This window comes from Mauremys reevesii, linkage group 2 (assembly GCF_016161935.1).
Source record: "Mauremys reevesii isolate NIE-2019 linkage group 2, ASM1616193v1, whole genome shotgun sequence".
NCBI classification, from domain to species: Eukaryota; Metazoa; Chordata; order Testudines; family Geoemydidae; genus Mauremys; species Mauremys reevesii.
Window position 1 is genome coordinate 77,623,056 of NC_052624.1, and position 24,497 is coordinate 77,647,552.

General features: G+C 44.4%; 1 protein-coding gene across 1 annotated transcript in view; it reads right to left on the bottom strand.

Annotated features, from left to right (window-relative positions):
• Nucleotides 1–24,497, bottom strand: part of EAF1 (ELL associated factor 1) — a 24,921-nt gene continuing 424 nt past the window's right edge. The window contains exons 2-6 of the mRNA XM_039522198.1: nucleotides 19,622–19,716; nucleotides 16,038–16,174; nucleotides 14,170–14,336; nucleotides 5,886–6,116; nucleotides 1–989 (exon numbers count right to left, since the gene is read on the bottom strand). Coding sequence (XP_039378132.1) covers nucleotides 943–989; nucleotides 5,886–6,116; nucleotides 14,170–14,336; nucleotides 16,038–16,174; nucleotides 19,622–19,716 — 677 coding nt within the window. The 3' untranslated portion in view covers nucleotides 1–942. The remainder of the gene's footprint in view (nucleotides 990–5,885; nucleotides 6,117–14,169; nucleotides 14,337–16,037; nucleotides 16,175–19,621; nucleotides 19,717–24,497) is intronic.

The window sequence follows — 24,497 nt, forward strand, 5'->3', positions numbered from 1 at the left end:
TTTTCTCCAGTTCCAAATGGAGTATTTTGGAGTAATTTAAATAAGGTTGATATTCTATATTTAAACCGTTTTCGTTAGAAACTGAAAACCAGAATTAAATGAGACTGTGTGATATATTAGAGAAAGTTGTCCTACTTCTTATTTACATAGGTAGGTACTTTTGTTACTTAAAACACCTAAGAACATTACTTTGAGAGAATACCTGTCTCCAATGCCAATTATTACACATACACAGTGTGTGTACATGCATGACTGTTTGTTTATGAAGGTAATTTGAACAGCTTCTAGTATTGTTTCCTTTAATAATGGAGGCAGCAACTGAAGTTTTATTTAAAATTATTCCATAAGGCATCGGTGCAACAAGGTAGTGATTGAAGAGGCAATTTTATAACTTCTTTTACAATTGTTTAAAACACTCCCACATCACGGTTAGCCAAAAATAGCAATAAAAAGGCATTAGAAAAGCCCCAAACTGAAGAAGACAGTTTAGTGATGAAATTTAGTTTACACTCCAGCTCCCACATGGGTTTTTTAATGAATTGTTGGCTCACGTCTGTCCTAAACACACATTTTTCCTTAATGTACTACAGCACTGAACATCTCCCATGAACAAGAAACATTTAGATTACATCAAAAGAATATGCATTATGCTTTACAGATCAACAGTAGTCAGGATCACAGACTGGCTTATCTACTGTACATATCTATTTAAAACTTTAAAAGACTAAGCATATACATAAAATATACACTTAATAAACAAAGTAAAATCCTCCTCAGCTTCTGTTTAGGATAACATTTGATATTCCATAGGGTTACAGATTGCTTCTATTAAAATTCCATGCACAGAGCTATTCCTGTGCCAATTCCCTCATCAGCATTGGGCTCATTGAAAAGTAAATTAGTTCTTCATATATATGCAGTAGAAAAAGAGAAACCTCAGCCCTAGTCATCACTGTCACTTCCAGATTCACTCAACTGCAAGTCATTTCCTATTGGGGACAAAAAAACAAGAACACCAGAAGTTAATTCATACTTTGATTATATTCAAATTTAAGAATTATTGTATTTAAACTGGAGATTTAAATAAGAATTACACAGAAATGAACATGAACAGCATCTCAGCAGTTTGTCTAATATAATCATTCTTCATATTCAAGAACATTAAAATTTGCACAGTTTATTTAAGGCCCAATCCAGGCAAAGTTGAGTCTCCTTGGCTCCACAACCACAAAGGCTACTACTCCCTGTTCAAAAAGAAGCATTCGCCTTCTCAGCAGCTGTGGAATTAATTCCACACCCTCCGCCCAGCCAAAGTGCCATATATGACTTTTGGGCAGGACACTAGGGAAGTCCCTGGCTCCATCTACACTATTAAAATAACCATTTTTTAAAGATAGTAGTTTCAGTAGTGAAGATAGGGCTGTTCTATGGGGAAGTTCTATGGCCTATGTCATACAGGAGGTCAGGCTACATGATCACAGTGGTCCCTACTAGCCTGTGGATAAATCAGGAAAGTGCGGGCAGCTCAAGAATATCGGGCTGAGCCTATTTGATAGCTCTGCTTCAGAAGTCAGTGAGGAAGGGGAAAACCAGGGAGCTCTGAGGCCCAAAGATAGGTCAGAAGCAGGGAGGCCCAGAGACCTACACTGTCCTTATAGTATGTACCAAAGGTCCCCAAACTGTGGAGTGCACCCTCCTTGGGGGTGCAGAGGAAAGGTGGGGGCACAGCAGTGCCTGGATCAGCCCCCATGGAGGGTGGGGAAGGAGTGCCACCCAGCTCTGCCCACAGCCACAGCTCTGGCCCTGCCCCCAGACCCTTGACGCAGCTCCAGTCCTGACTGCGACCCCGGCCTCGACCACAGCTCCAGGCCGCGGCTCCTGGCCCCCGGCCATGGCTCCCAACTGCGGCTCTGGCCCCCCTCCCAGACGTGGTTCCTGGGGGGCAAAGACAGGTTCCATTACGGGCAGGGGGGGGGCGTGATTGAAAAAGTTTGGGGACCACTGCTATATAGCAACTGTCTGCCGCCTCTCTTGCAGAATTCTGGTGAACATGAGAATGAGAAATGTCCTCTTCATTCTTGGGTAATGTACATGCTTTCTTTTAAGCTGGCCTATAACATGTGCCCTAGCATCTTCCACATTCCTGCCCTCAAATGCAAATCCACTGCAATGGAGCTACTGAAAAAAATAAGACAGTGGCTGTTTCTCTTCCTTTTTAACATTTTTGGGGGGTTTCCATGCTATGGCAAGCCTTCCCCTGTAGAGGTGTTCTTCATGTTACAGAAATATCAAGGTTTATCCATGGACACATGTTGGATCAAGCCTTTGAAATTCAAGCACATTCCAAGCATGACAAATCTGACCTCCTAAAGGAGGGCCTGTCCAAGGCCCACTAAGTCAGTGAATAGACTCTACTGACTTCAGTGGGCTTTGGATATGTCCTTGAGTGAAGGTCTAAATACTAATTAGCAAAACTCACATTTCTCTCTAAGTACTGGACTAATCAAGGAGGATTAGATGCACCAGATTCATTTTCATATTTAATTCACCAAAACCCTCCATGTTTGAATTTACCCGAATCTGCTGCAGAAACCATGGGCACTTAGCACACAGCACACATTTTAGGTCCAGTTCGTCTTGGAGCATATAGCGGAACCACAGAGGGGATATAGCAATTTGACTAGCCATAATCTCCTCACCCTTGCCTATCTCCTATGGTGGACAGGAGCGGGTCTCTCTACAGTTCCTCCACGTCCTCACATTCTTTATGCTTTTAAACTGGCAGTGAAAGATGGGTGATAGTGATGAGGATGGCTGGGCACAGTAGCACAGGAGGGGAAAACGTTTGATAGGGCGTGATGCATAATTTAGCTGCACTTCTGACCCTTTCTCTGACCTCTCTGAATGCACCCTCCATAGATGCTGGCCTCGTACCTTCATCTCTCTCAGGGTGGAATCCCGTGATTCTCCCACCCTTAGACTTGGTCTCAGGATATAGAGACCAGCCAGCAGGTTACAGCCTGCGTGAGGCAGGGGACATCCTGCCTGCCTGCCTCCCTCCACACCGATGGTCCCCAAGGACTCACAAGGGAACGGTGAGCTAGCGAGGGACACTGGTGTAAGATGTTTGTTGTTTTGTATTATCTGTATTCTCCTAGGTGGTGTATGATTAAGTAAAAGAGCACAACGCTCTGTGTAAAGTGTGGGTGTTACAGGCTTCGCAACTGCCGCATGCCCCTGACGGAGTTAAACGGTAACCAGAAGCTTCACACCTCTTGGATGGAGATCTGGGAGAGGGGTATGTTGGAACAACTGGGTTATCTCGGGGGTCAGTGCTGGGCCTGGGGGCATAGAACAGAAGGACAGAGGAGCTCCATTTTGGAGAAGGGGCAGAAGACAGAGTCAGTGCCCAGGAAATGTGCCCGAGGCGCCCAGGGAGAAAACAGCGCTGTAGCCTGCTGAGGCTCTAGAACAGAGGTGGGCAAACTACAGCCCGCGGGTCCCTCCTGCCCGGCCCTTGAGCTCCTGTCCCAGGAGGCTTGCCCCTGGCCCCTACCCTGCTATTCCCACTCCCCCGCAGCCTCAGCTCACCCCACCACCAGTGCAATGCTCTGGGCGGCGAGCTCCTGGGGCAGCACAGCTGCAGAGCCGGGGCCTGACCCGGTGCTCTGTGCTGCGCAGTGCATGGCTGGCTCCAGCCGGGCGGCACAGCTGCCTGTCCTGCTGCTCTGGGTGACACGGCTGTAGCGCCGCCAGCCACCAGTGCTCCAGGCAGCGCGGTAAGGGGGCAGGGAGTGGGGGTGTTGGATAGAGGACAGGGGAGTTCGGGGTGGTGGTCAGGGGTGTGGATAGGGGTTGGGGCAGTCAGAGGGTGGGAAACAGGGGGGTTGAATGGGGGCAGGGGTCCTGGGGGGAGCAGTTAGGAAGGAGAGGGGGTTGGATGGGGTGGCGGGGTCCAGGGGCTGTCAGGGGACAGGGTAAAGGGGGTAAGATCGGGCAGGCCGTCAGGGGACAGGGAGCAGGGGTAGAGTCCCGGGGGGGAGGCGTCAGGGGGCGAGAAGTGGGGGTGCGGGGTGGGTCAGATACGGGGCGGTAGCTGGGCCACGCCTGGCTGTTTGAGGAGACACATCCTCCCCTAACCGGCCCTCCATACAATTTTGGAAACTGGATGTGGCCCTCAGAACAAAAAATTTGCTTGCCCCTGCTCTAGAAGCTTAAACCATCCAGAGACACAGAAGGTTGAATTCCCCTCACAGCAGTCCCAGTGAGTGGTCACAAGAGGGTGCTCACTAGGTACTGTGACACCTTCCTGCTTGTTTAACAGCCCTGTTATTAAATTAAACCAACCTAGGGATAGTCAGAATCCCAATAACCCAATATAGCCATGCAGTAATTATTCCAATAACCAGGTCACATGCAGTATTCATCAGTTATTACAAGTTAGCTCCACGTCCTTTATACGTCTATATCAACTTCTAACTAACTCTCACACACACACAAACATAGCGACTTCACTAAGGGGTTTACTATATATGCAGCCAATCCCACATTTCAGAAGCTCAGATTCTTTTTTGTTAATTTAAAAAACAATTCTTCTCCTCCCCAAAGTGTACAGACACTCCCCGGGTTACGCAAGACCCGACTTACTCAAATTCGACCTTACACAAAAAGTTCCATAAAGCATAAATAAAATTTTCGAGTTGTGGAAAATATTGCATAGAGTACAGAAACACAAAGTACTGTACTGTAATGCGGTGTGTGGAGGAATACAGCAGTAGCATCTCCTGCAAGGGAAGGCTTTGCGCTCTCACAGCCTCGTGTTATTTCAGTGATACTGTATTTTGTTATTTCACCCTATTATTTCATTCAAATCATGCCTGGAAAGTGACCAAGTGATAGCAAGAGTGCAGGACCAGTTCGTAAGCAAAAGAAGATTGATTTAGAGCAGAAAATATTGTAATTGTTTGTTTTTTATGCTTGCTCAATATATGTTTGCAACTTACGTAAAATTCAGGTTACGCAAGGCTTTCCGGAATGGAATGATTGCGTAAGTTGGGGAGCGTCTGTATCCTACTCCTCCCTGATCGGGCTTTGCTACCCAGTCACACTGAGCATCAGCTCCAAAACCCACTGAAGCTGATGGGACTCTTTTGGGTTTTGGCTCAAGCCCTTGATGCCTAAGTAACCTCTATACTAGGGGTGGGCAAACTTTTTGGCCCGAGGGCCACATCTGGGTGGGGAAATTGCATGTAGGGCCATGTATGTACAGCTGGGACAAGGGGTTGGGATGTGGGAGTGGGTGTGGCTGGGGGCTCAGGGCAGGTGGTTGGGGTGCAGGAGGGGTCCGAGGTGCGGCAGGGGGCTCAGGGCAGGTGGTTGGGGTGCAGGAGGGGTTTGGGGTGCAGGCTCCGGCCCAGCAGCGGCACTCAGCAAGGCTAAGGCAGGCTCCCTGCCTGCCCTGGCCCCGCACTGTGCCACTCCCGGAAGCGGCTGGCACCACATCCTGCAGCCCCTGGGGCAGGGGGCAGAGGGCTCCATGCACTGCCCTCGCCTTCCCCCGAAGCTCCCATTGGCCATGGTTTCCAGTTCCCAGCCAATGAGAGCTGCAGGGAGCGGTGCCTGCATGTGAATCCAAAGCCCTGACAGGCCGGATCCAGCCCACGGGCCATAGTTTGCCCAGCCTTGCTCTATATCTTCAAATAAATAAGAGCTTTTTGTTATAAGGTCTCCCTTTCAAATATTTCAACCTGCATGCGAGCAACTGCTTGGGATAACCATTTGGTAAACTATATTCTGCAGCAGTATCTAAATCTGCTTAGAAAATCTATGCCTTTTGGTGGCATCACACAGGTTTCCACAGCAACAACACACAAAACTTTACTTACTGAGAGTGTTCATTAGCTGATTGCTTCCTTGTGGCCTGCTGGTACCATTAGCAACAGCATTTCTGTTGTTGTACTGCTGGTGTGGTGGCTGAGAGGGGGAAATACGTGCAGCCTCTTCCCCGTCACTGCTAGAGCTTTCATCATCACTCCCAGAAGAGCTCTCAGAGTCCGATGAGCTGCTACCACTGCTGCTGCTCATCTGTTCAATAATTTCAACCTCTGCTCTTAGCTCTGGAATAAGATGACATATGTTGGGTCAAAACATTTATAGGCCTCTGTGAATTTCAGGAAAGGAATGTTAAAATGCACCAGTTTTGTCAAGTATAATTTACCAAGCACAATGAACAAGTCTAAAATCAAATCAAAAGGAGGGAATTGGGGGCGGAAAACAAAAGAAACATACAAAAGATACATACAACTGTGCCTAAGTGCTGCAGCTGAATCTAGAGAAGAGGTAATAATCACTGCTTCTCTAAACTTCATTTCTTTCACTACCACTTTATATGTTTTCTATTTTTAAAACCATTCCTTATTGTATTATTCATTTACTGAGTGCTCAATGTGCCAGGCACTTTACAGACAAAACAGGCATCGAATGTAAATGACTTGGGGTCACGGTATAACAGTTGACACAATAGGTGCAAATTTGAAAAGTACTCAGTGACTTAGGAGCCTAAGTTCCATAGAAAAACCTGTGGGATTTAGACTCATCTGAAAATGGTATCAGATACAATAAGGGACAGTTACAACGAGGAGAGAAGGGGATTACAACAATAAAGTTAGGAAGTTCTTTAGATTTGCCATGCACCCGTCTTGGTGGTTCCAATGGTCATATGAAAGTTATATCAGCAAGAGTTTGGAATAGTCACATTACTTACCAAGGATTTAGATAAGTCATCCCAAATCACACCATTATTGTATATTTGAATATTCCATGTTACTCAAAAACCATTTGAAGGATTTTTTGAACATTTTGTGGGGACTACAGCTTGTATCCCTCCACCAATAACATTAAGCATGTAGTTACCATAAGATCAGAGGGAAAGAAATAATAAAGCTAACACTATTTATATTATGAAAGCACCCAAAATCATCAGAGTTCAAGCCTCATTGTGCTGGACATTGTACATACACAAGCTAAGAAATCAGTTCCTTTCTTAAAGAACTTACAGTCTAATAGAAAGAGTGGGAGAAGTCAGGTATCATCTCCATTTTACAGATGGGGACCTAAGGCACGGAAAAATGTCAGTGTCTTGCCCAGGATTACACAGGAATACTGTAGCAGAAACAGAGTTTGAACCCAAATTTCCAAAGTCCTACTCTAGTGTTTGAATCACAAGACCATCCTTTCTGTGTAAAGTATCTCCAAAATGACCTTGAACAGATCTTTTCTATACATAAAAATGCCATGACGTTAAAGTTCATGATCGCGAACGTTTCAGAATTAAGGCTAAATACTGTATCTGATTGGAAAGGAGAGGGTTCCAGATGCCCGATGATACAACAGCTACAGGATCAGGAAATAAGACTAAAGAACCCTGCTAAGTTCTCAGCCTCCACTGTATTTTGGCAATGAAATCCATTGGGTAATTATGCACTGGCTTACAGTTTCCTTTTTCAATTTTAAATTAGTTACCTTTCGATTTCTAAGTCAGCTACACTCAACTGGAATTAAGGAAAACAATATTATACCTATGCAATGGAGCAATAGACTGTCTAAATCAAGTTGTACTTCTTGAGCAAATGAGGTTGTTTTTGCAATTTGGCTGCTGAAGCAAAACATATTGGTTATGTTACCTACAGTTCATCTGTTTGTAAGACAGCCATTTTGGTTCAATCTTTTAGATTTAAAAAAATCTGTCATCTGTTTCTGTTGGATTTACATGACTGGGTCAATGGCAGGGAGTAATACATCTTTCAAAAGTGATTTCTTTCTCTCTTATTCTCCTCCCTACTTAGTCTTGCAGTTTTTAGAATTTTATTTCCTGCTGGAGTCTGAGAACTGGATAAGGAGCACTCCCAAGTCTGGGTTCTCAATTTATTCCCAAACTGCGGGTTTCTAGAATCCCATAACAACTTTCAGGCTTAGAGGATCTCTCAATGTCTAAACTAAGCAAGTTGGGGAAACTAAGCACAATGGAAAATGGAAATCCCACAGATGTGAATATCTTTTGCCCTAGCTTGATTCGGTAAATTTTCTGCATGCCTCAAGTGATACTTTGGATCAAGGGAGTTGATAATTATAACTACTCACTGAGCACTAAAAATGTACATGGTGCAAATATTCACAGTCTATGCCTCAAAGAGCTGAGAATCGAATGGACAGAAAAGATGTACTGGGAGAACTTGAGGAAGGGGCTTCCACCCATTTCCTTGTTTATAAGCCCTATGGAAGAAGCGAGTCATATGTGGAAGATATGAATGAGAAGTTGGGATGACCTGGCAGACTGTGACTGGGAGGGCCCTCCAACATAGGAGTGTGGTGCTCTTCTCAGGGCAACACAGAACCATAAGCCACTGTTACCCTCTGCCTTAGCAAGGGAGAGCTTTGCTGGAGATCAGACTACGTGTGATCTCCCTAACACACCAGTCTGTCCGCTTTGCAAGTAAATTCCTTGAGATTCTGCCAGTCTTAACCTTGTCTTGCAGGTAACAAATCAGTGAACCCCGGTTCCTGAGTTCTTCAGAGACGTCTCTCTGTAGTGTCCAGTCCCTCTGACTGGATACTCTCAGAAATTGTTAAGTGTGCTATCTCAAAAGAGACAGTACGCACACCAGCCTGTTAGGTTAGCTGAGGACTCACTCTATACTTCAACAAAACAGCACTGAGATGGTTTACAGTAAAACTAGGAAGAAGTTTTTGAAGAACAGACACTTAAGTGATACTAAGCAGAGATAATAGAAAATAGAAAACAAACAAAATAAAACATGCTTTCTAGTACCTAACATTTAATTCTAGGTAGTTACGCCTTTGCCTAAACAGCTTTCTCACTTACAGCAACTCCAGTCCTTCCTGGCAGGAGCTCCAATGTTCACAGAATCAGAGCTTGTTGTCCACTTTGTTCCCTAAGATATGGACAAAAAAGGGGTTCTCTCCCCTTCTTTTTCTAGTCCAGTAAGCCTTTGAAATGTATTATTTGAAAATTCAGCCCAGACACAGTTCCTGTCCTCTGCTGGTGTGTAGATGCCATGCTATCTTCCTCATCCTCTAATCAATTTGTTGTTTTAATTGGCTTAATCAGTTTGTTTACCATAGATGTAAATGTACTCTGGCCTCACCTGGTTCAATTTACATCGGAGACCCAGGCAAACTGGCAAAACAACATTCCTTTGTCTACAAAAAACTTGTTTATTTGCTCTACTCAGATTGCTTGGTCTGAATATATTTTAGGAACATATTTCCAGCACAGACATAATTCTTTATACACTAACCATACATACACCATGCAATAATATTAACGACCACCGTGTCAAGAGTTTTTACATATATCTTACAAGATATCGTTTGGCTACATATTCTGACAACAGCATGGTGGGTGGCATAAAGGGGCTCTTAGGGTCAGAAGGAGGCAGCATGGAAGATGGTGTGAAGACAACAGAAGGGAGAGGAAGACGGTAATTAAAGAGTAGAGGTTGGCAACACTGGTGGAAGGAAGAGGATAGGAGGTATGCAACCAGACAGTATTCAAGATGAAGGCTGAAGAGGAGGTTGGATAGGAAGTTTGAACTGGATATGGTGGGCAAGGGGGAGCCAATAGAATAATTCAGAGAGAGAAGTGAGATGATCTGATTGTCAAGGAAGATAGTTTTGGCTGCTGTGTTTAGGATGGAATGAAGGGGAGCAATATGGGCGCCTGGCAGGTGAGTGAGGAGGACATTAGACAAGGCAGAGAATGAGGAGAGCATGGAGATGCGTTTTAGCCACCAGGAGAGGAAAGAAAGATGTCTTGGAGAAAAGTGGCAAGATTTGTTGCCATCCTTGATGTGTGCGGAGAAGAAGAGCAAGAAAATGACATCAAGATTGTGAGCCTGGGGGACAGGCTGGGAAGTTGGAGGTGTTATCAGCAGCAACAGAGAGCACTTAGGAAGGGAGATAAGTGGCTCAATTGGGGCTTTTTTTCTAATCAATTGCTGCCTCTTGGGCTTGCGGTTCCCTTTCAGATATCTCTAGTCTCCTCTCTCAGCTCCATGCAACCAATATTTTAAATTGTTCTTCTGTGCAGACAAGAAAATGTTGTTTTTGCTGATGTCACAACTGCTCTTATATCATTAAAAATGTATCGTGCAGAGTTTCCACAGGACTTTTAGGAAGCCCTACTGAATCCCCAGTTGCTTCAGCCTGTTAAAGATGGTGGTTGAGTCAACCACAAGACGAGGTCCAAAAGGAAAAACAAATCTGCTTTATTTATGTCACAATTTGTATTTTCCTGCTTGTCTGCTCTGTTGCTTTATCAAGGCATTCTTTAGTGCAGTCATTAGTATGGATGACTTAATGTTCTGGTGCCTTTACTTTTTTTTTTTTTTTTTTTTAAATGTGTGATGATTACATGGCATAGTCTATATGCTGCCTTTAACTGTGAAAAGTCAAATGCTTATCAGCATACTTTTCGTTCCTTAAGATCAAACAAACAAACCATGTTAATGCAATATTGAGGTTGAAAAGGTCACAAGAGTCAGGAAATGCAAAAGTTAATATTAAAAAAACCTCTCTATGTAGCATGTGTTAAATACATACCTTAATGAATGCACTACATCTGGCAAAGTTGATATTGCTGAGGGAACCATAATTTGAGTTTTGTGCATTTGATTTCTCAACTGTAGCAATTTACTTAAAAGAAAAGTGAAACAAAAACGTTCTTTTTTCTCCTAGGTGCTACAATAATAAATACCACTAATAAATCAAATCTACTTAGTTACTTCATTAACTAAGAACAGGGCTTTTTCCTGCTTTTCTCTGCTGTCAGGAGATGCATTGGATTTTACTCTGTTTCATGCACCTTCAATAAAATTCTTAGCTGGCCCTGAGAAGGACTGAGCATCTAGAACTCCAACTAAAGCCAATGGGAGTTGTAGGTGCTCAGCATTTGGCATTCTGAGGCCGTAAGTCCCATATCACACTAGACAGAAGTAAACAACTTGATTTTGACAGGTTGAATTTATAGAGAAAGCAGATAGAAAAAAATGTTTTACATTGAAATTCAGCAAATTTGATTTAAAAGTCCACAAGAGACAACAAATATGCAATTATATTATGTCATCTTTAGAGTTATTTTTCAAAGTACAACTTCACTTTAGAGCACATTTTAAGCATTACATTCATAGTTTTCCAGCAACACTGGAAAACTTGTACTTTTTCCAGATGCTAGATACCTACATTATGTCAACATTATTAAAAATGCATCTGTTGTGATTAAGTATGCTATATAAATATGTCAACAATTTTTTCCCCGTAAATACCACAATATGATCATTCATTCTCATTGAACAGTGACATGTGATAAGGTGCAGATAAGTATTCATAATGCACGAGAGCCTCACCTGCACTCTGGCCCCTTGATGCTGTGTAAAAGGGATGCAGGGGCATAAAGAGGGCCAAATCTCCCCATAACTAATAGGTAAAGGATTCTCCTTCTGCTAGCACTGCAAAGTCAGCTCTAAAGATGCCTCCCAAAGACCCTCAACACATACCACAGAGGGACAGGTATGTCAAGTGTGGGGCCAGAGTATGCTGTGAAAATGCTGGGCAGCACAGCAGCCCACAGGGCAACCTGTGGTGGTTGCTGGAACTTAGAGAGGATCCCAGAACTGTGTTAGTAACACCAGAGGCATCCCAGCCCCTGGGGCATCTTAGGATCAGGAGGGTGCAAAGATGGCTTAAAGCCACTTTAGATCCAGCCCCCTATGACTTGAGAGTTCAGTGCTGCACCGGTTAGAGGCACAGCACAGAACCTCACCCAGTATGCTTTACTTTTCTTCTGTACAAAGTATGTCTTTCAACGACCAAGAAGGAGATGGCATGAAACAACAAGAGAAAAAAAAATCCTTTAACTTAAAAACTCTGTAGGAGTAAAGAAGAAATACAGGAGTCCCAAGGACTGAAGACTGTTTCCTGGATCTAGTTGACTTGTATCGTTCATTTTCGTTGTGTCAAAATGGCTTTTAATTGTGCTTTCCCTACACAGGTTCTCAGAATTATAAGACGTGTCAAAGTGTTGGTACTCTAGTTCTCCATTGTTAGAAGCTTATGTAAAGAAAGGACAGAGGAATGTTTAGAAAAGCTACAGAAGCACAATTATTCTGTGGCCAAGAACAAACTGTTGATGGATCCATACTCTCTCTTATTAGAACTTTATGTGAAGGGTAGATACTCTCTGTGAAATACAACTGATCTCCCAGATGGTACTTTGAAGTTCTCTACAATACAGGACATTCAGATGCTGGAGAAGTTATCAGACAGCCAGGACATTCACACTTTTGTACAACAGGTCTTCTGTTTTTAGAATACAAGGAAAGACTCTCTCTGGAGTAATCGCCACACCAGACAAATATGTATTTTTTACTGCAACAATACAACCTTTAGTCACTGTTGTATACCTTTCTGAAAAGTATCAGAGGGGTAGTGTGGATCTGTAAAAGCAGCAAAGAATCCTGTGGCACCTTATAGACTAACAGACGTTTTGGAGCATGAGCTTTCGTGGGACCCTTGCATCCGACGAAGTGGGTATTCACCCACGAAAGCTCATGCTCCAAAACATCTGTTAGTCTATAAGGTGCCACAGGATTCTTTGCTGCTCTTTCTGAAAAGGTGTCTGATGATTATTTAAGGCTATGTTTACACTAGGAGCACTTTACTGGTATAAGACTACTGGTATACTATACTGGCAAAGCACTCCTAGTGTGGGTGCAGCTATACTGGAAAGCTGCAGTTTGTACCAGAATAATAAAATCTTTCATATCCCCACACCCTGCACCCTCACTGAGTGAAAACAAGCTATACTGGTAAAAGTGCCATTTGGTTGGTGTAACTGTCTACACTAGGGGCTTCTACCAGCACAGCTATGTCAGTCAAGGATCACACCTCCTCACAACTATGCCAGCAGAACTCTGTAGTACATACCTAGTTTAACTAATATTTGTTTTCTAAACTATATAATAAGAACCATACCAGATAATTTGTTTACTAACTTAATATATTTCCCTGTAGTCTGCCTGTTTGGTTGGTTTTATGTATCTGAAGAATTTTCAAAATAAAAAATTAGATATAAACACAGTGAGAAAGGACAGAAATTGCAACTAACAAACCCTCAGACTTCAGCGTGGTCTTTCGATCAACATCCTGGTGTTCACTAGATTAGAAACTGCGCAGGAGTGAATATAATCTGCTCCTACAACCAACATTCCGATTTTTGAAAAGTAAAAATGTCATAAAGGGACTAGTATAAGTCGAAGAAAATCTTGCTGAATAATATAGGATAAATAACGTAGGCTGAGCCCATAAGAAAACTAGCTGTATGGACCAGAGGGAAAAGACAATGCAAAGGAAACACCAGAAGTGGAGAATGGAATAATATGGTCTTAATATACAACATATGCCTAGAAAGTACCTGACTTTTCAGTAAAATATAAACTAAACAAAAAAAGAAAGTTCCTCGCTACAACTGCATTGTCCACAATATACCCATGGAGTGCACCACCCGGGTGGAAAGGATTTGGGCAGAGATTCTGTGCATCAATCCCCAATAGGCCTAACTTTTAGGCACAGATACAGAAACACTGAGATTAGGAGCCTGCTGCTGCTGCTTAAGTAGGAGATTTATTTAATTTAGGCACTCAATCCTTCTTTCCCTCCCAAGATACCTGCATAATAAATATAGCAACTACATGGCAGTGTGGTCCATATTGTGCAAATTTGATCCCTATCCAATTATCTGATGGATCTCAGACCTAAAGCCTTTCTGTTGGTTGAGACAGCCAGCCAACTCCTGTTCCATCCAACTGTGATGATGTGCATCTTGTGAGTTAATGTTATTTTTATGGAGAAAGAGTCTGAAAGAGATTAAGTTATCAGCAAAAAAGGGATGCTCGCATGCAGAGAGATGGGGACAGTTTGGATGACTACGTTGATGTAAGAAAATAAATAATTCACTAAGAATCCTTAAAATGAGATACATAGACTATAAACCAGCAGTCATGTACCAGCCTTTAATGCTTTGAAGTTCTTATGTATCTTTGTAAATGAACAATTATAAAACAGTAGATTAAAAAAAAAAACACCCTTCTTTACCTCTCTTAATGTCATCCAGCTGAGGTTCAGGTGAAGGGTTGTCTTTCAAAGGAGAGGTTTTGGGCCCAGCTGCTGGCTTGGATGGGGCTTTGAACTGTGAGGAAGGCTGGGAGGCTCGGGCAGCCTGCTGTTCTATTCGTGCCTGGATCTTACTGCTGCCCTCAGCCCTGAAACAACATAAAAAAAACAGTCAGTGGTGCCATAGAGCTGTGTTCATTTGTTCCAGTAAGATCTGTATTAATATATATTTAATGAGTTTAGACTGAATAAAAATGTAGTTTGCATCCTGTAGAGCTATACAGTGAATTATGGATTTTAAATACAATACTGCTAAAAACCTACACTGCTTTGGCACTCAGCATCACCACTGACTTCCATGGGAAGCATGCCATAAAGTGACTGTAGAGTGAGGTCCTTACTAACTGTGCTCCAGATCCATGTGAGGTTTAGCAATATCTTGTTCTCTATTCAAATAGCAGTAAAGGTTTTTCATTTAGCAAAGAACATCTTAATACAATCAGCAACTATAGTAAAATACACTTACATAGCACCTTTCATCCTGAATGATCCCAAAGCTCTTCACAAACATTTAGACATGAAATACAGAGGGATCACTTCATCCATCACTGAAATGGAGCTAACTATTAGAAGATGCACAGCAAGACTGACTACCCAGCATTTTACAACAGGAAGTATCCTCTTTGATTACATGCAGTACATCATCAGATGAAAGTTACTATATAAGAGCAGAGAATTGTTACCAATATTGATTTATGCTCTTGAAACTACAGAAGGAATTTACATGGGAAGAATGTAATTACTCTACTTTGAATTTTAGACTAAAACCCCTTCTCTTGCGAAGAGTGCCAAGGGATCTTTAAAGACCAAAATGATCATGACAACAGCTTTACATCCCTTCTGAATGACATGACCTCTAATAGCACAGTGCCTCGGAACATCATGCTCATGCACTTGTAGGGCATTGTCTCAGAGGAAAGTGTGGCAACTGTTGAATCACTACCCCCACGTACAACAGCCTGGATTTGTTCTTTGGAGATCTCTGATCTACTTGCCAAGCATGGTCCCAGCCTGCATCACTATAAAGTTTTAGTCAGCTCTCAGTCAAAGTTTTTACGGCTGCAGTAATACAGGTTATTTTAAATGTGTAATGTTTTTACACTCAACTAATATGCATTCCCCACTGCTAAAAGAACTTGATTCAGAGACTTTAGGTACTTACATATTAGCACTACTCTGAAAGATATTTTATCTGAATACTTTCTAGAGTGTCATTTGTGTACTGAGGTATGGCTATCAGATCAGACAGATGTTCTGATCTCAGCAGTTTTTAGGCAATTACCCACAATACTATTTATTTCTGCAGCGTTCACTTTTTCAGAATCTTTGCCCATGAAGGGTTTGGATTTTTGCTCTGTTTATCTCCTTGATGCAACCATGTTCCCCCACTCTAATTGTTATATATAATTAGACTTCTAGGTCCATTACTTGCAACTTCACCGTCCACTTGACAGGTTACCACTTCCATCTTCTTCAGAAAGAAATCATTGTAAGCCATCTAATCTCTTGATCAGCTTCTAAACTCTTATACCATCAATACTGTTCAATCAAGAGGTACAGTTATCACCTTTCAATAACGGAGAATCTACTAATTCTTTACACTCTGCTACATACACACAATGGAGATTTCCATATTAAGGCATGATAATTGTCCTCATAAAGTCCAGGAAACTCAGTAATTAAACAATACTGCTTATTCACAAAACTCATAGCCATAGCTAAAGGTGGCACTATTAACATGACTCTCCAGCAAGAATTCTTCTTATTAACTGTATTTGCCCCAGTTTTACCTTGTTTTCTTGACTTGAATGCTGCTACTAAGTTTTTCCAGCACATATTCCCCAGTGTCATGATTGATAATAAGTACACAGTCCTTCTGATATGGTCTTTTATTTCCTTTGAACACAGTCATTGGAGGAGTTGAGCCCTGGTGTCAAAGAAAAAGCACACATTCATTTGCTTATACCCACACTATACAAGCCATTTATACACAATAAGTCTATATGCATGCTTCTGCCCTAATATCAAGAGATTATCATTTAGTTTGGATTGAAAGTGTTTGTTCATTTCAAGAAGGGATGAATATATTTATATGCATTACATCAGACTCTTCCTCACTCATTATTATGCTTTTAATCATTTTATGTGGCTTTGCAGTGAAACACATCTACCCTTCGGTTACTATCATTTACAGTTCTACTTTCCATCATGGCAACAACTAGATTTTATTAGTTTGCCCTGATAAATATCAGAAACCTCCCTGATACTTCTACCAGGTCTGAAAATCCTGGATTTGGATACTGAATATAAATCTAATTATGCATTCAGTAGAATTGTGACCTGATGAAATGTATGTGTACCCAATACATCATTTAAACTGCCTTTATATTTAATCCAGCAAATAAAAAACAATACCTCTGTTCTATGTTATGAAGCAAATATCACATGCCATACATTAGCAACAACTGATTAAAAAAAAATACAGCTTGTTTGCTTGGCAAACCTATTGTGTGAAGACCTACATTCTGGAGTTCTCTATGATACTAATTAACATTGGGTGAATCAAAAAATTGATGCACTTAGTATAAGGGGTGTACAAAAGTATACTCTCTACTGTGAAACCTACTCAGATTTTATCCATACAATAGCTGTATAGTTACAGAGAAAGGTGAATGGTACTTACTTACAACTGAAGAAGAGAGTCCTGCTTCAGAGAACAGAAAGCAATCTTTACACATGTTCTTGGGAAGCATCCTGAATTGAGGACAGTGTGCAAAAGCACAAGCTTCCAACCCCACCCCTCTTCTAAAGAAAATATAATGTCTTCACAATTAAACTAAAATTTTAAACTCTCCGCACCATCAAAAATAGAGTACACATATTAATCTAAAATGGTTATGGAACAATACAGACTGCCTACATCTGGATTCTTCAGAGATGTTACAGTAAGACAGGTTCCAATTTGGATAAGATCGTATTCTCATATAGTCATGCCTTCACAGATATTTACAATATTACTACATTAAGAAATTGAAAAGTAAAAAAGGATTGAAGAGAATACAAAATAAGCTGGAAGTTAAGTCCTGGTCATCCTTGACAGATAAAGAGAAGTTAGACAAACATTTAAAGCACAAATATAATGGAAATTGTGCTAAGCTTATATCCCACCATTCCCTACTCTGTGGAAAACCTGGAATTTAAAGAAGAGCATAATCTTTGCTGAGAAATAAAGAGAAGAAACTGAAAATCCAATGAAGCACATCAACAGTCCCTCTCACATGCTTAAAATTAAGCAGGTATGTAAGAGTTTGGAGTTCCTAAATACAAAGCAACAGAAACCAAAATGCTATGTTACAGACTATTCTGTTACAAAGGCCAGAAAAAACCCACTGAGTGAAAGAGCTAAAGTTTAACAGGATTGTGATGAAACCCATAACGAAAACAAGAGACAAAAATAATTCCTCAACAACTATTTGACCATCAAATATTAAACCACTACATCCACAAAGCACCCATAATCCCTGAAACCGTCCACACACTGGAAGAGACACAAAAAAATCTCCTTCAAAACAGTGGTACTGTCAGGGATAGCAAAATTTCAAATGACAAATTGGAACCTGAATCCCATCCAATTGTTAGGCACCTAGTGCAACTGTTTGTTGGAATATGAGAAATAAAGCAGGATCCAGAAGATCAGTGAACCCTCTTATATTGTTTTATCAACATTTCAAGAAAGGGAAGCGTTGAGATTATATATTCCATCCCTTTTCAGAGAATTGTCCATTTAACTAGATTGAAAGCAGCCACTATGCTTATGTTGCTCCAAATCAATATTGACTATGTTCAGTTTGGTTAACTGGAAAATCCTCTAGAACATAGAAGAGACAGGTCAAGCTGAAAGCTGTCCATTCTCATAAAATATTACATTAAAAATAATCTTATCAGAACAGACATCTGGAAAGGGGATGCACTACAAACAATCTTATTCACCCACTTCAAAAATATAGGAACAATACACTTCCCAGTCAAAAGGGAATATTCCAATTCAAAAGGCAGCATTACTGGCATTAATTTTACTGCTTCTGCTCTCAGAATTACTTCAACAAGATTAGTATACTATATAGATTAAGTTGAGGCAACATTTCATATAAGAATGAAGAAGGTAACATTATTTAGAAAACTTTCTTGGGAGCAGATCCTCCCTGGTGTAAATTATCAGCTCCATCCATAATATTTCCAGCTGAGGATCTGCCATTTGGATTCCAACCTGGAAGAAAACTGTTGCCTATCTATACTAAGCCTATCTATGTTTATAAATTCAGGTATGCTGGATTGGTAATTAGCAATAGCTCCAGCTAATATACAAATCCAGTTCCAGAACACAGGTGCAGTTTTTGTTTTGTTTCAACTCTTTATCATCAAAACAGAAATATGTACAATCATTTGACCATATTCTTTACTGTCACTTGTCCATCATCCTTGCACAATAAATCTTTACTATATAATTTCTGGAGGGATTGGATTTAACCTCATTGTAACTGACTAGGAATCCTGGGGTAGCTTCTGCAAACATGGGGTGCAGGATGTTGTTTGTATAGCTTTCAGCAACAGAAAGAGCTGTTTCAAAGGCATAACTTCAGTCTTTTGAAAATTGGATCTTGACTTGACTCAAGGATAATCAGACTCCCATACTTAAAATGCGGAACTAAAAACTGATGGAAATTAGGTGGGGCCCCAGTCAGGATTAAAAGTCTTTTTGTACTTCAAAGAGTACCAAGAAGGATTAATTGTAAGCAAAGTAGATTGGACGTTTACAGAAATAACACTTGATAGCGATTCCATTTTACAGCCCTCTCCCAGAATGATATACTGAAATGCTAGTACAGGGGTAGGCAACCTGCGGCACGCGAGCTGATTTTCAGTGGCACTCACACTACCCGGGTCCTGGCCACCAGTCTGGGGGGGGCTCTGCATTTTAATTTAATTTTAAATGAAGCTTCTTAAACATTTTAAAAACCTTATTTGCTTTATGTACAACAATAGTTTAGTTATATATTACAGACTTATAGAAAGAGACCTTCTAAAAACGTTAAAATGTATGACTGGTACGCAAAACCTTAAATTAGAGTGAATAAATGAAGACTCGGCACACCACTTCTGAAAGGTTGCCGACCCCTGGGCTAGCAGAAAGACAGTGCAAAAGCTGCTCAGACAGTGGACTCATTTGTTTTAGCATTGTGATCAAAGATGAAGACGATAGATTTAAGTCCATTTACACTACAATGTTCCTGGCTAGCAGACACTAAAACCACACGATGACAATTTGCTACGAAGTCAAAAGGTAAATTTGCATCATAACACAAAGTAAACTTACTGGAATATGTGGCAGTGTAATTGTTACTTCATCTCCTTTACCAACCTGGAGCTCCCCCTCACAAGATGTGTCTATAGATGCTGGCTTAAAATCATCTGAAGAGGAAAATAAGTGGTATTAAATATATTTCACATCTAAATTGTTTCTAGAGTCTCCATGGTTTCTCTTCTGAGATAACTCATCTGCTTTATTTCTGATTAGAAAGAATGTAAAATGTGGGCCAATGCTACTATTTAAAGAAGAGCTGGACTAATGCATAGGCACAATAGATCAAATTCTGTGGATACCTGCTCCTTAAATCATGTGATTACCTCGGATTTTAATCTTTCAATTTTTAAAAAAAAGTAAATTCTAGCCATTCTGGTCAAGGAAAAGCTTCATCGTGTGACCCAGGTATAACCAATGCAGTATCGTTTGAGTCTGAAGACAGTCTGAAACAAGCAGCCAACGCATAATGTGAGTGCGGGTCACTTGCCAGGATTATCCGGGTATATTCTCACATACTCAGTTCCCTGCCTTTGCAGGGGCTTGGTGCATCTCGGTCCCTCCTCTTCTCTGCCTGTGGCACAGAACAGTCTAGTCTCCTGTGGGCTGTACTACTTTAGTCTATTTTCAGTTGTTGGGTTTAGTCAGTGGGCGATGGTGGCCTGTGATATACAGAAGTCCGACTAGATGACTTGGTGATCCCTTCTGGCCTTAAAACTCTATGACTCTAAGTGGTGAACTGCTCCACGTATCTCAACAGATTGTTAACTGTAAGACTGAGCGGTTTGTGGGGAGACCTGCCATCATGACCTCAGAACTCCCTGTCTGACAGAAGCAGAAGAATACAGTGAGCCCAGCTCAGCTACCCATGCAGATACACACTTGCTGTGATAAGTTCTGGTCAGGGCCCCAAAGCTTCTACCTCTACTTCTCCAGGTGGGAGAGGGGAGCAGAGAGAAGGCCTGCATGCTATTGCCCCTACCTGTGTGGGAGAGGGGCCCCCTGACAAAGCCATTCCAGATGGAGGGTGGGAGCATGACACAGTCAGAATATGCCTAAGGCAATTTAAAGCCCAAAGATACTCCTGGTTTATAGAGGGTTACTTTGAATAAAATGTACTTTACACTTGCTCGGAGATGCAAAGTACATATCTCCAGTAACTTTTCTTAATACATTTACATATTTTCTATTAATTATCCTACCGCACTACTGAGCCATAAAGGAGACAAAAACAGATGATCAGAATGTATGAAGTTCAGACATGATTTAGACAAAACTGCAAAAGTAAAATCAGAACATGAACCAGATATGAGTATGGGGGATAATGCCATTTTCATAAGAGGGCACTCAATTACAGTGTCTAAGCATACAGAAAAGTGGGGCATGGATCAACCTTCACATCGCACTCCCCGGCAGTACCCAGCCTGGGAAAGCTAATGATCCAACCAGCAAAACAAATTTGGTGATTAATCCTGGCCACATGCCACCTGAGGCACATTGCGCATACGCAAAGAAGCAGCATACAAAACTATCCAGTTATATTCACTGCCAAGACTTCTCCTAATTACTGTATTAGTTGTTAAAACGTCCACTTCTTAGAGCAAATTTAAAATGAAGCTCTACTATGAAAAGCAAGTTTGCAAAAAATAGCACCTTCTTAACATCGTCACTAAGAGTAATACCTGCTGGGCTTAATGATAAAAATAAATGTAACTGATTTTTACTCTGCTAGTACTACAGAGACAACACAGCAGATGGAGAAAGTGAGTATCCGACTATATTTAACCCCTTCTCATGCATTACCAAAAGAGTTAATTGTTCTAATGGCAGGGCCAAGTTGTGCCCTCACTTATGTCTGAGTAACTTTGTGAGTTAACAATTACTAGCTATTGTTTCCCCAAATGTATCACTGTGGACTTGCTGGGTCGAGCAAGGGGCAGCTGCAGAGGGTTTCCTAATCTAGTTTAGCAGCCAAAAGGGAGAAGGCCTCTTGGCCCACCCTCATTTCTTATTAAATGCTATATGTGCATGTATCATAAATACTTTTTTTAAAAAAAATTTTTTGAGCCTTACACTTTACCAGAGCCGCCTCATTTACAAGTCTGGCATACCTCCCTCTGACATATAGGAATGGTATGAGCTGGGGTGACTGACAAAGGATTTCAATACTAGGCTTTTTTCCTAGGGTCAGTGGTAGATGAAGATATGCCATGCAAACATTTGGCCAACAATTGGGTTTCTCTTGGGAAGTTTACTGGTTTGTGTATACCCTTGGTTAGTTTTGTAACGGTTATACTAATTTTATGACCCTGAAAAATAGTCCACGATTTTAATGACCAAAGTTAAGTTTTCCTGGAAGCATTTTCCATGGATTGTCCAGGATACTATAAAACCTCACAAACAACACATGATGAAAATGATTTTTTGTAGGTTATAAAAGAAAGCAGAATTTTGGCCTACAAAATCTTACAGTGGTATGTAGGAAGGAAAAAAAAAAACCCAACAGTATAATTGATCCCAGGTTAAATTTTCAGGCCCAGCAGTTATAAAAAAAATTATATCCTGGAAAGTAAATATGTCTGATCTGAAGCTCATTGATATGACACTCAGCAAGAGTCTCACTTCCCTCTCCCCCACCCACCCCTAATTTTTACACTTACTTTCAAATTAGCCTCACTTTAATTTCCCTCCTCCCATCTAAATTTGCAACTGAAAGTTGCTGCTCTCCACATAACTAGGTAAGAGCCTAGGAAGGAGGAGCTGGTGAGGAATGGGCAGAGAGGGGATGGTGAGCTGGTAAGGGGTGTGTGCAGCAGTTTGGATGGTAGGGGCAATTGGAGAGTTAGGGGCTAGGGCTCATAAGCAGAGGGTGGGAGCCGGGCAGATGAGAGGAGGAAGATACAGGGGGAAGGGAATGTGGGATCCCAGCGCACAGAGTGTAAGGAGGGTCCCTGGAAAAGTGTACAGGGTTGGACGACTCCTGCTCTCTCCACTGAGGGGGGTGCAGCACAGGGGGGGTCCCAGGCTTGGGGGGGAGTGCAGGGGCTGTGGGCCGGGGGGACGAGTAAAGGGCTAGAGTAAAGGTAGAAGAGGAAAGGGATAAGCGGGGTCCCCAGGCGGGGCGGGATCCCGAGCAGGGGGGTCCGGATCCCGGGCAGGGCGGTGGGTCCCAGGGGGAGCGGTGGCGGTGGCTCCCGGGGGTCGGGGCAGGGCGTCCCGGGGAGAGCGGGGGGGGCCGGATCCCGGGCAGGACAGTGGGTCTCGGGGAGAGCGGGGGGGGCCGGATCCCGGCAGGACGGTGGGTCCCGGGAGAGCGGGGGCCAGATCCCGGGCAGGACGGTGGGTCCCGGGGAGAGCAGGGGCCGGATCCCGGGCAGGGCGGTGGGTCCTGGGGAGAGCGGGGGCCGGATCCCGGGCAGGGCGGTGGGTCCCGGGAGAGCAGGGGCGGATCCTGGGCAGGGCGGTGGGTCCCGGGAGAGCAGGGGCCGGATCCCGGGCAGGGCGGTGGGTCCCGGGAGAGCAGGGGGCGGATCCCGGGCAGGGCGGTGGGTCCCGGGAGAGCGGGGCGATGGCAGGGGCGGAGCGGTGGGTCCCGGGAGAGCGGGGCGGATCCCGGGCAGGGCGGTGGGTCCCGGGAGAGCAGGGGCGGATCCCGGCAGGGCGGTGGGTCCCGGGAGAGCAAGGGGGCGGATCCCGGGCAGGGCGGTGGGTCCCGGGAGAGCAAGGGGGCCGGATCCCGGCAGGGCGGTGGGTCCCGGGAGAGCAGGGGCGATGGCAGGGGCGGAGCGGTGGGTCCCGGGAGAGCAGGGCGGGGCGGATCCCGGCAGGGCGGTGGGTCCCGGGAGAGCAGGGGTCCGGATCCCGGCAGGGCGGTGGGTCCCGGGAGAGCAGGGGCGGATCCCGGCAGGGCGGTGGGTCCCGGGAGAGCAGGGGCGGATCCCGGGCAGGGCAGTGGGTCCCGGGAGAGCAGGGGGCGATGGCAGGGGCGGAGCGGTGGGTCCCGGGGAGAGCAGGGGGGGCCGGATACCGGGCAGGGCGGTGGGTCCCGGGGAGAGCAGGGGGGGCGGATCCCGGGCAGGGCGGTGGGTCCCGGGGAGAGCAGGGGGGGGCCGGATCCCGGGCAGGGCGGTGGGTCCCGGGGAGAGCAGGGGGCGATGGCAGGGGCGGAGCGGTGGGTCCTGGGAGAGCAGGGGCGGGGCGGATCCCGGGCAGGGCGGTGGGTCCCGGGAGAGCAGGGGGCGGATCCCGGCAGGGCGGTGGGTCCCGGGAGAGCAGGGGGCGGATCCCGGGCAGGGCGGTGGGTCCTGGGAGAGCAGGGGGCGGATCCCGGGCAGGGCGGTGGGTCCCAGGGAGAGCAGGGGGCGGATCCCGGGCAGGGCGGTGGGTCCCGGGAGAGCAGGGGGCGATGGCAGGGGCGGTGCGGTGGGTCCCGGGGAGAGCAGGGGGGGCCGGATCCCGGGCAGGGCGGTGGGTCCCGGGAGAGCAGGGGTCCGGATCCCGGGCAGGGCGGTGGGTCCCGGGAGAGCGGGGCCGGATCCCGGCCAGGGCGGTGGGTCCCGGGAGAGGCGGGGCGGATCCCGGCCAGGGCGGTGGGTCCCGGGAGAGCGGGGGTCCGGATCCCGGCCAGGGCGGTGGGTCCCGGGGAGAGCAGGGGTCCGGATCCCGGCCAGGGCGGTGGGTCCCGGGAGAGCAGGGGCCGGATCCCGGGCAGGGCGGTGGGTCCTGGGAGAGCAGGGGCGGGTCCCGGGCAGGGCGGTGGGTCCAGGGAGAGCAGGGGGCGGATCCCGGGCAGGGCGGTGGGTCCCGGGAGAGCAGGGGCCGGATCCCGGGCAGGGCGGTGGGTCCTGGGAGAGCAGGGGGCCGGATCTCGGGCAGGGCGGTGGGTCTCGGG